This window comes from Gavialis gangeticus, unplaced genomic scaffold (assembly GCF_001723915.1).
Source record: "Gavialis gangeticus isolate Ggan-Ray unplaced genomic scaffold, GavGan_comp1, whole genome shotgun sequence".
NCBI classification, from domain to species: Eukaryota; Metazoa; Chordata; order Crocodylia; family Gavialidae; genus Gavialis; species Gavialis gangeticus.
This window is the reverse complement of record NW_017729031.1, coordinates 22,121,522-22,139,629: the sequence shown is the minus strand read 5'-3', so window position 1 is coordinate 22,139,629 and position 18,108 is coordinate 22,121,522. Positions and strand designations below refer to the sequence as shown.

The 18,108-nt window shown below is 41.6% G+C and overlaps 1 protein-coding gene across 1 annotated transcript in view; it reads left to right on the top strand.

Moving 5' to 3' along the window:
* The first annotated feature begins 1,802 nt into the window (after positions 1-1,802).
* The window catches only part of MGAT5 (mannosyl (alpha-1,6-)-glycoprotein beta-1,6-N-acetyl-glucosaminyltransferase), a 199,907-nt gene continuing 183,601 nt past the window's right edge, over positions 1,803-18,108 (top strand). The window contains exons 1-2 of the mRNA XM_019522507.1: positions 1,803-2,188; positions 9,775-9,942. Of these exons, the coding sequence (XP_019378052.1) occupies positions 1,948-2,188; positions 9,775-9,942 (409 nt within the window). The 5' untranslated portion in view covers positions 1,803-1,947. The remainder of the gene's footprint in view (positions 2,189-9,774; positions 9,943-18,108) is intronic.

Sequence of the window (18,108 nt, the reverse complement as noted above, 5' to 3'; positions counted from 1 at the left end):
CTGCAATCCCTTATACCTTTGTGGAGGCGTTTGCAATGTCGAACCTAATTCACAACAGCGTTTCTCCCATTTTATGCTGTGTGGGTAGTTCTGTTGACACCCCCCCGTCTCAGTTCTCCCCACATGTCAGATCCACAGCCTGCTTTAGCTGGTGGTCTGGCATGTGAGCCACATGTGGTGACTGCTCCAGCTGGTGTCCAGCAGTCTCAGAGTGGTGCTGGATCCAGTATGTCCAGGAGGGCTCTATGGGTCCCCCCAGATGTCAGATCTGGTACCCACTCTAGCCAGTCTGGGACTGATCTCTATAGTATACTGCCATGTCAGCCAGTCCATTACCTCCGCTACATGCAATGTCTGCCCTGGACCAGAGTGGGTGTTGCATGCTGCGCAGTCCCAGACTGGCCAGAGTAAGTACCATGGGTGCTGGATCCGGTGTGTGGGAGAGGGGAGTAGGAGGGGAAAGGGTGGGCCTGATCTGGCCCATGGGCCCAGCCCTGCACCATTTCATCCAGCCCATTGACCAGCCCTGAAACACTCATCTGGCCTATAGGACCAGATGAGATTGATACCCCTGCCTTAAGGAATGGTTAAATGAGCTGAAAATAGACTCTTCTGATTTAGGATTTGTGACAAACATGCAGCACTGCTTTAGCAGACATCTCTATAATTATCCTATTAAAACAAAGCAACATCTGCATTATCTGTGCAAGTACAAAGGAAAAAAGAACATTGTGTTCTGTAATCCTGTCTGGGAGCACTATAAAGTCAAAAAGATAATGCTTTACCAAATCCATGTTTAAATATGGTAGGTTGTATTTAATTACCTTTTAATTACCTTCTTTTGTTGCAACTTTTTATGCCAAAAGCAGTCTTTTTAAGGAAGAGGTTGTTTTGTTCTAGTTAGGATTAACTGATGCATTCAGATAAACCATGTATAAGCTAGCATCGAGTTGACCAGGCAAAGATGGAGTTTTATACTGGGTTTTTTGGTTTGGGGTTTTGTTTGTTTTTTTGTGGGGGGGGATTTGACATTATAATATACTGAGTCTTCTCTAGACAATGATGTAATAGGAACCATGACTCTTTAAATGCAGGAGGTATCATGTGGCAATAAATACTGTGCACAACTGTGCTGTTTAAACTAGAATTCGGTATAAAATAAGTAAGAGGTATTTGATTATGTAGAGACGCATGGAAGAGTCCGCACAGGAACAAGAGGAGGTTCATCCTGTCTTCTAAATACCTGCAGTGAAGCTGGGAGAGTGTGTGCATTTGCTTAAATAATGCAGAGCACTTTTTCCTTTTCCCTTGAGGGAATCAGCTTTCCAGATTACCTATCTTGCCATATGCCGTAGCTCTTGCCAGAAACTCATAGCAGTGTCACTGCCAGCTAAGATTACTTGTTTGCTAAGAACTGAATTATGTTGAGGATTGTTTTAAATCACTACATTGGCAGCACTGCAAAATCTTCATGGACAAAAAATGCATTAAGTTTCCTTACCTTGAATTTTGGATGGAAAACTCTGCTTAAAGCATTGATTTTTTTAGTCTAGATTTTCAAAAGGATTATACACCTGTTCATACACGTTGCTATTTTTCTTGTTCTCTTTCCAAATCCCCTTCTAGCTTGTTCATGCTCTGACTTGTATATTATAAAATATTGATATACACAAATTAAAAATGTACAAAAAGAACATATTGTCTATTTGTATTTTGTAGAAGTTACAGCACAAACATAGTACAGTTTGGAGTTACCCTACTTTGCAGTGACCAAGTGTTCCTTTTTTTTTTCCCTTGCAGCAAAATGGAACTGAAAGGAGGCCATATACTAACTAGCGAGCCAGAGTGAGATTGATTTCCACATTGCGAGTGCTACCTGGACCACGATGTTGCTCCTGGGTTTCATGCTTTAAGAACCTTTATAGTGACTGAAGTTTCAAGGAAGCCATGGCCTTCTTTACTCCATGGAAACTATCCTCTCAGAAACTTGGCTTTTTTTTGGTGACTTTTGGCTTCATTTGGGGAATGATGCTTCTGCATTTTACTATTCAACAGCGAACTCAACATGAAAGCAGTTTAGTGCTTCGTGAACAAATACTGGATCTCAGCAAAAGATATATCAAAGCACTGGCAGAGGAAAACAGAAATGTAGTAGATGGACCTTATGTTGGGACCATGACAGCTTATGGTAAGTGCATATTCCATAATGTCAATAAAATCTGGTTAATTAAAATTAATTTCAAAGTTAATATATTGTTGCCCATAACACAACCCAATAGGCCTACAGATTCTTCTTGTACGTTGGGAGAGACTTCTGTATCCAGAAGAAAAAACAATGGTGCTGTCTTTAGCAAGTGTTAATATACTACCTGTGGCTAAGTATGGAGAGTGAAAAAGCCCGAGGCTGAATTGATTCAGTCTTCAGGTTTGTCTAAGATGCAGAGATTAAATTGAAACAAGTGAACAGGCATTTACCTTAATTCAGGAACTGCAGGTACATGCCTGGAGTGGCTCAGGCCAGAAGCTGGGGGGGTGCTAGAGCACATCTCTGGCATGTAGCCAGCATGGGCTGTGTGTTCGCTGCTTCTTCCTGCTGCCCCTGAGGTCTCTAGGATTTGTAGTGTTTGTACATGCCATGGGGATTTACTTTGGTTTAATTCTCCCTAAATTGAAGTGGTGGATCTTTAAAAACACACCTTCAATTTAGGGCAAAGAAAACCCAGGGTACACAAGGGTCGGGCGCAACCCTTACCTGCCTGTCTGGCAGCAGGGAGGGGAGGGCGAGCTGCCGGCAAGTTGACTGGTCCCTGAGCTGCAGGGAGGGGATGGTGTGTGTGTGTGTGGGGGGGGGGGGGGGGTTGGTGCTTTCCTCCGCAGTAGTGGCAGCGCCCACCAGGCAATACCCACCTGCAAGCACTCAACCCAAGCGGTCCAAGAAGGCACCGCAGTTGCGGAGGGAAGCACCAGGCCCCCGCGCAGCTCAGGCAGGCAGGTAGGTTCTGGGGGGAAAAAGAAAAGATTAGGCTCAGCATTTTTTTTTTTTTTTTTTCATTCAGTGGAGCCTGCCTGCACAGCCCCTGAGCTGCACGGGGCCCGGTGCTTCCCTCCACAGCAAACTAAACTACCTTGGAGATGTTTTATTTTGCTGCATCCCAAAATCATTTAAGACTCATTATGCCACCGACGCATGCAAAGAGCCCACTGTTAAAACGCATTACGTTGCTGACATGTGCAAACAGCTCCACCATTAAAGTGGTTTAAAAGGGCATTAAGCCTCTTTAAAGGCCAATTTTGTGGCATGTACAAATGGCCCATAATTGCGGAGCAGAGCTCTGCAGGGTTGCTCATCATATGCTCTTCCTGCTTCCAGGTGCCTCTGGGATTTGTAGTCTATAGTCGTAGCCAGCAGTTAAGTTTGAGCAGGGGAAGGGGTGTTTAACCCCCATCCCTGGCCCCAGCCCCCAGCTGGGGTTTTCCTGGGGGACAGTCCTCTGCCCCTCCTTCTACCTGCAGACTGGGTTGCATCTGCAGCTGGGCTTGCCCCACCCCCTCCCTCCCCCAGTTGGACCTCACTGCTCCAGCCAGAGAGCAGAGGGGCAGGGCCAGCTGTCTGGAGCAGACAGCCCAGCCCAAGGCTGGAAATCATGCTGGGATGCTGGGGGACTGTGATTTAACTTGAACTAGGAAGGGGTCTGGGACATGAGTTTCATAAACTGGTTTGACCCAAATCAGTTGAGTCTGATAGTACATTCAAACAGGTTTATCTTAAACTAATTTCAGCCATTTTCAAACTGGTTTATATGCACTGAGCTTCTGTTCTGTTACAAGGTTAAACCAGTTTCTGATAATTTAAACTGGTTTATCTGTAACTTCCATCCCTAGCACTTGTGGGTTCATTCACTAGTAATTTTCCCCTGTAGAGTTGCATAATTAGTGCCCTACCAGCTCAGGAGAACTTTATCCTGATGGACCTGTGCTTAAAATCTCAGCTTGAGGCCTTTGCTTTTCATAGTGGAAGTGCACCATTGCCGGTGATTTCATGAGTGGGCGAAGAGGTGAAATATCAAGGATCAATTTGTTGGTATATCCTAAGAATTGTTAGAGTTTGATTATTTTTTTATGTTGACCAGTGAATATTTGCCCTGTTATGAACTTTAGAATTACAATGATTTTGTTTTAAAACTGTGTATTAATATATATTAATGGTTTTTCAGCACACAGTTGGTCTAGAAAGCAGAATGCTACTAACAGTTCATACAAAAAGTAACTGGCTCACAACATACCAGCAATGTTTGCAATTTCCCATGTTAGGGACAGCCTTTGTTTCAGTGGTTTGAATGTGGTGCTTGGATTTTCTTTGAAAATTAAACAAAAAAGGCAATCGTAGAAGAACATTGACTAGCTAGCTGGCTCTGACCAAAGCAGTTCCAGCTAAGAACAAAAGCTTCATTTCCTCAACCTTGCCAGAGATTCTTCTCAAAGTGTTCTAGAGTCTGTTCAACAGGGAAGGTATTGAAATCTTAAATATGCTTAAGAATAGTGAGGAAAAGAAAACATAAATCCACAGAGAAGTAGTTACAATTTTTGCTTTGAAGGAATTACTCAGAGGTTATCTCCACAGTAGGGAGAGGAATTCAGGTACCATTTGTCTCTTCCTGACTGAAGCTCCTTGTCTGTCAGTTCTGGCTTTGCTGTGCACTGTTCAGGGAAGAATTTTCTATCTTGGATCTTGGCTCAAGAAGAAAAGGAGGTAATGATACAGGTGCCCCGCCCCCACTCCACCTAAAAGCCATCCAGAAGGTTTGGCATAGTTCTAGCCAAACTAGAGCCTGGTTGTCCCGCACATTTAACCTCTAAGTTCCCTTTAGTTAGTTCCATTCCTGGAGGGAAGCTGACACGGGATGTCTTCATTCACTCGGGACCATGAACACATTGTTCTGCCCTGTCACTTCCCATTGTATTTGCTTCTTCCTGCTAAGCTAAAGAAATTGTCTTCCACAGAAGGCTTAAGTTTTCATGTTTGTACCAAAAGAACTGATCACTTGTGGGTGAGAGGGAAGAGGGTATCCAGCTCCTAGTATTTGAAACATTTTTTTTTCCCCTTTTTGGGAGGATTAATGGATATATGTTCTGCCAACTTTTACAGCCAAGGCTATATGAATTTAACGCTGTGCTATGCAATTGCCACATAGTTTTGCATGAGCAGTGATTAGAGTGACTTACCTAAAATCCAGATGTAGCCTTGTTTTTGCTCTTAAAGCACTCTTCGATTTGCACTTAATTGAACTTGAAGATGCTGAAGGGTAAAATTGGTCTGACTGCAATTTTGTGCTTAGTCCAGACTCCAGACTTCTTTGCAGTATGCTTGCCAGACCCTCCTGACCCAGGTCTGACAGTCCTCTGCTAGGTTTTGCAACAAGTTCCCAGTATTTGTTTGTGCAGCAGCTAGCTATTGGTAGTTTGGTCAATTTACCAGTTTGCCAAGAAATTTGATTAGTCTGTTTACATGCTGAAGCACTCTGAGACCCTGCAACAAACCAACCCCTTGCCTTATTAATTAAATACTGTTTGCTTTTCTATTTCTGCCACATTTTTGTTCAGCTTTAATTGAATGATATCTTTTAAAAGTGTGTAGGTATTCATATCTAAGCTTAAATTTAAATGTCAGCATCATCTCCCCAATGCTCTTTACCCAGTATTAACATGTAACAATTAAGGTGACTATGATTGAGGAAAAAAATATTTATCTCCAGTATGTGTGCTGTGTTCATGGCAAAGCTCAGGGCCGTCTAACTGGTGGCTTGCAGGCTGCATGTAGTACACACGGGGTTAACTTGCAGTCCCATGGCGCTCACCCTGGCCACCACTCCCCACCTTGCTCTGGCTGCAGGAGCGGTTGGAGTCTCCTGGCTTCCCTTACTTTCTCCAGCTGCTCCTCCCTACCCTTGCCTCAGGGGGTTGGGCAGTGTAGTGCAGTACTGTTTCGGGGACTGAGGATGAGACAGGGATAGGAATAGGGCTGGGGGTTGTGCCCATGCAGTGCAGCAGTGGGAGGATTCCCATGTGGGTGCATGGAATAGCATCCTCATATGCACCCATGCAGCCCAGCACCTCATGGCTCGCTTGGTGCAGCCTATGCAGCGTGCAGTCCCCAGTGGCTTAGTTGGACAGCTCTGGGGAAGGTGTTTTCACTTTGCTCGCTCTCCCACCTACTGGACATGGCTACACAATACATTTACTGTTGAGTCGCCTAATTAGCTCTGCAGCGTCTCAGCATCTACACATGCAGTGCTATTAGGACACAGTAAACTAACTAACTCCACCATAGTACTATCCTGTGGCAGTGTTTTTACTCCACAGCAACACAGGTGTAGATGCTGGTTGGGGCATAAGGGTGCTTCAATGCAGATGCTGCCGCCAACTAGCCCCACACTTCGAGTATCCTCATGCTCCAGCCAGCCTCCCCACAGCACATTGAGCTGGGTCAGAACAGCCCCAGGGTGGCAGGCTGACCCCCAGCCTTCTGCCAGCCAGGGCTCCTCTGACCCAGGTCAGTGTGCTACAGTCCCGGCAGCATGTTCAAACACAGTGCCCAGGAATGTGATATGCACCAGAGTTTATTGCTGTGTATTAATAGTAGGTGTAAATGCACCCACTGTATTGGAGGGTAGTATGCTCCTTTTAGGTTACCTGAAAAGTTAATTGCTAATTAGTCACTTATGCTGTTCTCTCTTAGTTTTCTTTTCATTAATGTGTTATCTCAGAGAAACCTTATAAACAATGTGTCCTAGACTTGTAATGGAAAAGAAGTTAGGATGGGTTTAGGATTAGGTGTGCATGCTCATAATTAGGAGCCTTTCATTTTCTCTCTTGATTTTCTTTTCCCTTTGGCATATTGGATGAAAACACCTATTTTCAGCAGATGCCAGAATGCCTTGCTCTCTTTTATTACTGCCTTTGTCTACTTCTCTGATCCAGTGCTAGCATTACTGTGACTATTTTGCCTGTGAGGTTGAAGTCACCATTTTCTAGGCAGCTGACTTTTATATTGCTATGTGGCTTAAGGAACAAGTAGCCCTTGTTCTGAGATTTCTGTTTGTGTGTTACCACTTGCAGGCATAGCAGCTTGTATGATGATCACATTAAATATCACAAGCTAAGAGTGTCAGCCTAGGTCAGTGTTGCATCAGAAGGTGCCCTCCTACCATAAAGATTTTGCAGAAAATATGATTATTCAGAAGAGGGTGTTCCTTACTTCCTTACTGTACTAGTTTATAATGGGGAAGAAGAGCCAAAGGCTTAGGTCACTGCAAAACTGAAATGACCACACCTTTCGCTTGCATATCCTGTACCATTTTTCATAAGAGGAATATATTAATATATGCTCTAGCCAGAATTCAGGAAGATAGGAAGTCATTAGCTGAAATCCTCCAGCTGTTGCAGTTGCTTATGGCAGTAATTTCCCATTCCAAATCCTGTTATGGAGTAATCAATGCACTATCAAATGAGGTTCCACAAGAGAGACGGCTGCATTTCAGTGAAGGGGAATCATCTATGTAGCCCCCTAAGCCACCTCAATAAAATGGTAATTCTTTTTCTAACAAAAGACCTTGCTTGACAGATGCTGTAAGGATATATAATAATACAACTGAATAAGCGTACAATACATTTCGGTTGCTTTGTATGTCTTATTTTCAACTTAAGGGCTTTTACAGGTGCAGGCTTTGTAATAATTCAGAAAATAATATGAATTGATTCAGGTGTCTGTTTAATTGTGTACTTTGTCTTAAAACTATATACATGAGTACATGGCTTTTAAATCTAAACAGGTAACTGTTAGAAACTAGCCCAGTTCTTCAGCGGTGACTAGTATATATCACAGTTGTTGGAAGACAGTGCTGATCCTGTTGTTCAATGAAATCCTCCCCAATAGTTGTTGTTTTTTTCTTTAGTCTTATCAGTTAATAGCCATTGAACAGTCTTGACACTCATGAGCTATGGTCTTAAGATTCTTTTACATTTTCCTGGTTTAGATTACCTCCTAGTCTGTGTTTGGTCTGTATCCCATTTTCCCATGCTTATCTCAATTTTTTTTCGGTTTTAATTGCAAGTTTTTGTTATTGATTTATATTTCTACTACCTTATATGTATTGAAACTTTGAAATTTGATGTACATGGATCAAATGCTTGTCTTTTCCAGTATTAGAATAATAGTAACAGTGTGTGTTTGGTTTTAAAGTAACAGTGAAATATTTTACACAAAGTTGTGCACTTCGGTAAGGAGCATACTTGGAGTTTCGTCTTTTAATTTCATCCAAATGTCTGTTGTCCTGCCAGCAGACTTTTTCAAACAGTGATGTTGTTAGCAGTGTTGTGGGTCTGATTTTGAGTTATTCTCATTGTATTTTCTGTCGCAGTTTTATTTTTTTTTATTTACCCTATTTTTATTTTCTTAGCTGACTCCTCACTGTGCTTTTAATTATTACAGCCATTTTTTTCCATTTAGTCCAAGATTAGTAGCATATACTGTGCTCATTTCTTAGATAACTTTTGTGGTTCAAGTTACTATTACTATTGTTTTGTCATTTTCCCCATCTTCATCAGTTCTAGCATAATTTAATTGTTATTATTTTAGATCAATATTTAAAAAAAAGCCTTAAAATTATGTGTATGTATTTAGCATATATTTTAAAATATCACTTATAACAATCTTTCAAAAGTAAAGAAAAGTGCAATGCTATAAAGACAGATATGGAAAACTCCTTTAAAATTAATGTTTGTTTTTCATTCAACTAAAAGAAATAGCAGCTTTTCCATGTAATCCTTCTCTTATTTGCATAACCATTCGACTACTCATTAAAAACTCATTTGAAACACTAGATGCCACATGGTAAATCTATGCCCATTGTAACAGAGGCAGGTGAATCTCTGCTTATAAATTATCATTGGAAATTCCACCAGGTGTCAGATTACAGATCAGAAAACTATTTGATTTTTAAACTATGAAAAGAAGATAATTGCACATTTTAAAAACCATTTTGTTTGAGTAGCATTCTAAAAATAATATTTGAATATAATTTAAGTAAAATTCTTTAATCTGAAGTGCTAGGTCTAATAGACAAAAGCTAGTATATTCAAAGTTGAGCTCAACACCACGTTCTTAACTTGTATAAAGTCCTTTATCCCTGCTTGCTCACAGTCTTAGTTCACAAGTCCATCTGCACTACTGTTAAATTTCCTGATTTTTCCCTTTATACATTTTTAAATTTGTTTGTTCAACTTCCTTAGTCTTTCTGGATTGTTTTTATACATTCTTTCTTTTTATGCAGATTTCCTCCTCCTTCCTTTTGGCACAATGCTGGGGTGGGCTGTGGGGGGGGGAGCCTCTAATCACCTAATGACAGATATAATTATTAGCTTGCCTGAGAAAAGACATGGGTGCCTTTATAACATTGTTGTTATAAGACTTAGAACTTGCAAGGGTATTGTGCCAGTGTGGACCTGATTGAATATTTCAAGCAATATGGCTGAAAATTTTTTCATCTCTTTAAGGCTAGGTTTTAGCTCATACAGTGGACTAGCTAACAGGCTGTTCACCTGAAAGTACTCGATGTGAAGCTAGACATTATCTACCATCATAGGATCATCTGACTATGTGACAGTAAAGTGGAATAGCTTCCTTCTTGTAAATAAATAATACCTGATGAATATATGATTCTTCTGTGGCATCCAGTATATTGTTAAATGGGTTAATAATTACTTTTTCTGTTATAGATTTGAAGAAAACTCTTGCAGTCCTACTCGATAATATCTTGCAACGTATTGGAAAGCTAGAATCCAGGGTAGAGATTCTTGTACTTAATGGCACGGGAGCAAACTCAACCAACAGTACTACCACCGCTGCTCCCAGTTTAGGAGCAGTTGAGAAACTCAATGTAGCAGGTGGGTATGAAAATTGTTGAGAACTTTGCCTTTATTTTTATCATACATATAGAGTCATATGGGTAACATGAATGCTAAGAAATCAACTGTTTAGGAGTAAAGTAGCCTGCCTGGCTGCTTTTCATTTCTAAAAACCTAAAGTCCAATCTGACACATCATAATCAAACACATATCAATTTCTTTATATTTAATGAAGAGGATACTGATGAACCTCACACATTTTGTCTAATTCAACACATGACGAGTGTGACGAGAGCTCATGGGTTGAGAACAGTTTAGTTTGTGTGTAACAGCATGGTCAAGAACTAGAAGATAGTATGAGGGATTTTATACTTTAAGAAGAGGATTGTTAAAAGCATACAATATTATGTCATTTTTCTACCAGTCTTAAACTTAAAACTTGATTTTTAAATTTGTCTATGCATTTTCCTGTCGTGCATCTTTAACCATTTTAGTGGTGCCACCCAATAGCTAATTCCAAACCCTGAGTTAGGCTTCAGATAAACAGGAGCTGAACAGTTATGGTCATTGGGGTGTGTTTTATGTGTCTTAGAAAGACTTGGAAAGCAGAAGCCAGTAGCTCATTTATTGGGATCCTTCTTATATTACTTTGCACTGGGCCCTAGAAAATATTATAATGGCTAATTAAATGTGCCCCTGCAGTTCCTTGTACATAGTTAAAAAATATGGACGCCCAAAAGGAAGTAAAACTTGTTGTCTGGCTTTGCTATGCTGCCCCATGGGCAACAAATGCTCAGTAATGGAAGTTTCTGCACTCCTGTTAAATGGAATTTGTAACCAAAATAAAGTACTCTAGACAAAGTTGTTTTTAAGAGAATATGGCATCTGCTGAGTTAAATTGAAATGCCTGTCACTTAAGGTATGTTGCCATTGCATAGTAACAGTCTGCCTCTTGCATTTTACAGCTGAAGGAAGCTGTCCAACATGGCATCTAAAATACTGGAGTAATATCTTGTGCAATGATTACTCCAGCAGTTTACTTTTTATCACATTATCAGTACCTAGTTTACTTAAATCAAGGTCAAATTGATACTAACCACCCAGTGAGAGGCAAAATTAAGATTACCTCATTCACCTTCACAGGTAGAATTTTTTGGTCTTTAGGGTTTACCTTCACACTCTCTTAATAGACCATACGGAACATATTGAGATACTAACTGTTATTATCTGGGTAGAACTCTGATCATTTTGATAAGCTTTATTCACAATGGTTTGTCATAATTTCCTTTCAGAAGCCAGATAAAGAATTCTCTGTGGAGAACCAACAGAAAATCTGTGACCTTAGCTGCCTTTCAAACATAACGTTAACTTTGAGCTGTATTTTTTCTTATTTGTTCACCACTATTTCCATTATAAGAAATGACAAATATTCTTTTAAAACATAATCTAATAGAACATCCTGTGTGAGCAAGTGTTTCATGTCTTTTAGTACTGATGTTCTTCTAAAAATGTGCATGGAGCCAATAAAAAAAATGAAGCTGCTCACAATTTCATTTAAACACTACTTATAGATTCTAATCAAAAAGAGCACCATTGTTATCTAATGTAATACCCTGCATGATGCTGTTCATAAAACTTCAGTTCTATACCTCTTCAAAATGAAGTGATTTTTTTTTGTCCCTTTTAGAATACAAGTATCTGCAGACAAAATTTAAAATATTCTGAAGTCTGATGAATTCTGTTCTAGGTTCTAGTGTTGCTATGTACAGTGCACTGACACTACCTTTGCTGTATTGAGCTTCTTTTGTGGCCTACAGCTGTCTCATTCCACTGTTAACTGTCACAGTCCCAATCTATTAATTGTAAAATTTCATACCAAGTTCTTTGGTCCTTAAAGAGAATCTTACTTTGTTCTGTTAAAGGAAAAATAACTTATCCTTCTGGGGTGCGTCCACACGTGTGGGCACGTGCACTTGCAGCAGCTCAAATAGAAGCGGTGCAAATTTGAGCCGGGGCTTTTTGCCTCAGTGTGTAGGGCAAATTGTGCCACTTGGAACAAAATAGCCATCCCTGGCTCCTCCTAGATATGCCACCTCTGCTGGCCCCAGCAATACAAAAAGCTGCCCTGGCAAGTGGGGGCTGCTGCCTGGTTATGTCCTGCTGCCACCTGCAACAGCAAATTTGGACCACGGGGAACAGTTTTTTGTTCCTGCATGTGCCTCTTGCAGCGTCTCAGAGCCCTTTGAGACGTTGCAACAGGCACATGTGTGCTTGTCTAGGCATTCTCTTGATGTCTCTTTGGGTGATATTTCTGAATCTTCTGAGAGCTGCAGGGTGGTGTAATACCACCTTCTTCCACTCACCTGTCTGAAGCTAATCATCCTGTCCTTGTGTGTTTAAAAACCCAGTGCTTCCATTTCAAGCTAGTAAAGAGGAGGCAGCTTCACAGAAGATGGCCCATTGAAAGTAATGAGTCTCCTTTAATTTTCTTCCAGAAGCAAGGCTCCTAAACTATAGTGAAATGCAGCAGTTACACAAATGTAATCTAACACCCTGATAAAATAACCACGTGCTTTGGAAATCAAGTGGCTTTTTCTTTGAATAACTAGCTAGGCAAATATCATGATTACAGTAGCAACCAAACTGTTAGCCGTATCTGGAATATTCTGACTTTATGGCTAAGTACAAACAGTCTACAAGCCCAAGGCTGAATCAATTCAATATTTGCAGGTTAGTCTAAACTGCGTAGATTGAACCGATAAGCAAGTGAACAGATGTTCACTCTGGATTCTAGAAATGCTGCCACATGCCTGCAGTAGCCCAGGTCATAAGCCAGGGGGCACTAGAGCATGCCTTTCTGCTTGGCTGGAGCAGACAGGTTGGGCTAAGGCTAGCCTGCCCACACTGAGGTGGTGGGCGGAGGGGATGATTTTAGCAAGGCTTTTGATATGGCCTCCTACAACATTCTCGCAGGCAAGCTAAGGAAGTATGGGCTGGGTGAATGGACTGTAAGGTGGATGGAAAACTGCCTGGAGCATGGGGCTCAGAAAATAGCAATCAATGACTTGATGTCTAGTTGGCAGCTGGTATCAAGTGTAATGACCCAGGGGTCAGTCCTGGGGCTGGTTTTGTTCCATGTCGTCTTCAACAACCTGGAAGATGGCATAGAGTGCACCCTTGGCAAGTCTGCAAATGACACCAAGCTTAGGGAATTAGTAGATATGCTGGAGGATAGGGCTAGGATTCAGATGACCTAGACAAATTGGAGGATTGAGCCAAAAGGAATCTCATGAGGTTCAACAAGGACAAGTGCAAAGTCCTGCACTTAGGACAGAACAAGCCCACACACCGGGACAGGCTGGGGGCTGACTGGCTGGGCAGCAGCTCTGCAGAAAAGGACCTGGGGGTTACAATGGACAATAAGCTGGATATGAGCCAGCAGTCTGCCTTTGTTACCAAGAAAGCTAACGGCACACTGGGCTGCATTGGTAAGTGTGTTGCCAGTAGGTCAAGGGAAGTGATTATTGCCCTCTTTTCAGCACTGGTGAAGCCACATCTGGAGTACTGTGTCCAGTTTTGGGGCCCCCAGTACAGAAAAGGCATGGACAAATTGGAGAGAGAACAGTGGAGGGCATCAAAAATGATGAGGGCTGGGGGACATGACTTCTGAGGACAAGCTGAAGGAACTGGGCTTATTTAGTCAGGGGAAGAGAAGACTGAAGGATTTATAGCAGTCTTCAGCTACCTGAAGGGAGGTTCAGAAGAGGATGGAGCTGAACTGTTCTCAGTGGCGGCAGATGACAGAGCAAGAAGCAACGGTCTCAAGCTGCAGCAAGGGAAGTTCAGGTTAGATATTAGAAGAAATTTCTCACTAGGAAGGTAGTAAAACACTGGAACAGGTTACCCAGAGAGGTGATGGAAGCTCCATCCTTGCAGGTTTTCAAGACCTGGCTCGACAAAGCCTTGGCTGGGATGATTTAGCTGGGGATGGTCCTGCTTTGAGCAGGGGATGGACTAGATGTGACCTCCTGAGGTCCTGTCCATCCCTCAACTTTATGATGAGTGAAGTCTTGTTGCTAGGGAAGGGAGTATACCATATGATCCTTGTTTTGGAGAAACATATATCTCTCAAGTTTTGAACCAATGAGGTCAAGATACTGTGGTGATGGGCACCTTCCTTTTAAAAATAAGGCATTATACTGATTAGTGAAGACAGAAAAGAATTAACATTGTTTTACATGGCGGGGGGGGGGAGTTGGAGAGTGGGTTTCCCTTCTCAAAATAGCTGAATGGAAACCTAATTGGACTTCTCATGATTTTCAAAATGTATGGTTCTCTTTTTATAGTAATTTATCTTAAGAGGGGTAATCTGTAATGAAGGGTTGCATTAACAGGCCTGGTTGCCTTCTAGAACGAGTAAGTGAAAACTTTCTCAGCCTCATTCACTTTGATTTTACATGCAGGTTCATAGATGGTTTAGGTCAAGGAGTTCCTCCTTGGTCCTTCTGTAGGCCTGACACTACAGACTGTCTCCAGTGTCACCAAAAAAGAATGTCCTTGGGCCTCTAGAGTCCAGGAATCCTAGTAACTGCTGTCTTCTGTATTTCAGGTTGTGGAGAAAATGTTTACTACCTGTTTTAAGCAACATCACCTCTTTTTTTTTTTTGGTCAGGGGTGCGACAAGACTAGAAAAATATGAATTCTGGGAGTACTGAAGCAGTACTCCCTTTCCTTAGATGCATTCCATTGCCTCTCAAAGGAGACTTGAAAGGAAGGGACAGCCAAAGGAATGGGGGAAAAAACTTAACTAAGGCTATAAGCAGATTTAATTAATTGAAAGACCAGCAGCTTTCTTAGAGATCACTAAATGTATTTGGTTACTAAAATAGAAGATCCAATTTAGAGATTTGAAAAGGAAGAATAGAAACTGGATAACATTTACCACAAGAAAATACAAGACAAGTTTCTTAATGAATTTTCTTACAAAAGTAACTGCTTTTAGAGCAGAAGTTCTCAACCTCCAGCAAATGGGCCAGATCTGGTTGGCAAGGCCGTGTTATCCAGCCTGTAATCTCCCCTGCGGTACAAAAATTTGGCAGTGGAGAAGGGTGGCAGGATTGATTGCACCTCTCCTGCTGCCAAATTTCTGGACCCATGGGGAGTCCCACAGGCTATATGTCTAGTGCATGGCTGCATTTCATAGATTTCTTAGGCATTAGGGCTGGAAGGGACCTCGGAAGATCATTGAGTCCAGCCCCCGACCCAAAGGGCAGGAAGTCAGCTGGGGTCCAGCAAGATAAGCATCCAATTTGCTCTTGAAGGTGTTCAGTACAGGTGCTTGAACCACCTCCGATGGCAGGCTGTTCCAGACCTTGGGGGCTCGGACAGTAAAGAAATTCTTCCTTATGTCCAGCCTGAAACGGGCTTGTAGTAGTTTATAACCGTTTGACCTCGTCATCCCTTGGGCGCTCTGGTGAATAAATGTTCCCTGAGATACTGGTGGTCACCCCTGATAAACTTACAGGTGGCCATCAGCTCACCCCTGAGCCTGCGCTTTTCCAGGCTAAAGAGCCCCATGGCTTTCAGCCTGTCATCGTAAGGTCTGTTTTCCTGACCTCTGATCATGCGCGTAGCTTTATTGGGCCAGTGCACAAGGTTGCAAAAATTTGATTGTATAAGATGATTCTTATTAATCATGTGCTTTCAAGTCAGACAGTATCTTGGAGCAGTGGTTCTTGATCTCCCAGGCCAGCAAGCTGGATGAAAGTTTCAGTGTCAGTTCACAAGCCAGATCCAGCCTGGAATTGGCGTGAGCTTGGTCCATGGGTGTGATCCAGAATGCCAGCATGGCCCTGTGCACCAGGTCGACTGTGGAACAAACCCACATGCTGGTTCAACCCTTGGAAGGCAGCGCTGGAAACTGCAGCATTTAGTGCTGCTGCTGCTTCCTCGGTACCACATTTATGCACCCCTGGGGAGCCCCGTGGGCCAGGTGACGCAAGCTGGAGGTTGCACACCGCTTTCTTAGAAGCTGATCAAAGGAGCTCCATTTCTTCCTTTGGAAGGAAGGAAATGGAGTTTACTCTTGAAAAGTATCGTTTAGGCTGTTGTGGCAGAGGATTTACTTAGGTTTTTACATTTGTATGCCAATGAACATTCGTTGCAAGTCTTCAGGAACCTTTCAGTGCACTGTGAAACAGTAGTGCTATGAAAGAACTATGAAAGTATTTATAATGGATATGCCTAAAATCTTAGGATGTCAAGGTAGAAAACCCCAGATAGAAAATTGTCACCTGTACTTTGCAGGTTGGCACAATGCAAACCTAATATTCTTATCACAGGCATAATTACTTAATACTATAGACGGATAAGTTTCATTTTAAAAGTATGCCAGTCTGGTTGTTTATTGAAATGTTTGTGCTGCTTACTGAGAAGAAATGTTGTTTGGGGAGGTTTTTTATTGCATATCTGTGGTGAAATGACTGTATAAGTGTGAGCAGGCAAATTGAACTGGCTTCCATGTAAATATTTTCTTGTGCATAAATAGGCGGTACCTGAAGTATTCCCTTGTCAAGGGGGTAAGGTTGTTAATTTTCACAGTGGCTTATTCTAGGAGACTAACGGTGTGAGTTACACAAGAATAGATTAATGACAGACCAAATCTTTTCACCAAGACAAGTAGTTGAGGAGGGATTTGAATATAATCAAAGCATACACATTCTGTTCATAGATTTCCAGCCAGCCTACGATAGCATACACAGAGAGAGTCTGTGGGCCATATTAGCTGAATTAAGAATTCCCAGTGGACTAAGTGAACTCATTTAGTTTGTATGCCTGAATCAAGAAACAGAATTAGTGCCTATAGAAGAAAATCTGACCCCTTCCAGATTAGAACCAGATTGAGATGGGGAGATGGTCTCCAATGCTATTCAGCCTGGACTGGAAAATAATCAGGAGTATAAATAATATAAGGAGAGGAGTTCAACTGAATTCAGAGCATAAAGTCCTTGCATATGCTGATGATATCATTCTCATGAGTAAAAAAAAAAATATGAATAATAAAAAAGCTCTGTATGCCCAACTAAAAATGAAGGACAGAAATCAGACTAAAAGTGAATGTGGATAAAACATAGTATTTGCTGGTAAATAGGATAGCAGTAAATTAGGGACCTCATGTAACAGTAAACAGCACAAATTTTAAGCAGGTGACCCACTTTAAGTATTTAAGCACTATCAGCACGGGATGATAATAGAAAAGAAGAAATAGCCTACTTTGCATTGCACAAGCTCCTGCCATCGAAGTTTAATTTTCATCAGGATAAGCTTGAAATCCATAGAACTATAATCGGGCCATAATTTATGGCAGTCAAACCTTGTTTCTTTCACAAGTAATACTACAGTACTAGATTATTTTGAAAGGAGGATTTTATGGAAAGTCTTACACAGTATGATCCCATAACAGAAGAATAGTGCACACAAACCAATAATGAGTTGTATCAATTGGATAGCAATCCAACCAGACATAGGAAATTGGAGAGGTATGACTATAGTCCCTGGGCCACATCAGAAGAATGGAATCCATCTGGACACCAAAGAAATGTACCTCAGTGACCACAGGGGAGAAAGCCTGGAAGACCAAGATGAAGATGGTTAAGATTGTAGTGTCAGACCTCCAAATTAAGGATGGATTACTGGAAGACAATGGCACACAAAAGATGTGAATGGATGAAGATAGTGAGGGTAGCTAAGGGCCTCTAGTGCAAAACTATTACTAGTACTACTATATATGCGGAGGTTATTTGGTGGAAGAGGTTTTGGTACTTTTGTCTGTAGCTTTCATGTATAGATAGCACTCTTCTATGCTAGAGTCTTCCTTTAAACACTGATTTATTCTACTGCCTTGGAAACTTTATTACTTTATATCCTATTTGTTTAATCACATTTGAAAAATCAGGAGATTTAATCTGTTCCTTCTCCATATTACAGCTATTTGTATTTCCTGCTTTTTGTGATTGGCTTCTTCTAGATTTGTTTTCCTACAGAGAACTGATCTTCATGCAAACAAGTAATACCAGGCTGTCAAATGGTGACCTGTGGGCTGCATGCAGCTTGCAAGAGGTTATTGTAGAGGTGGGCAATTGTTTGGGCCACATAGGCTGTTTTGGTGAGCTATCCTGATCCAGAGCAGCGTCCCCTTTTGCCTCC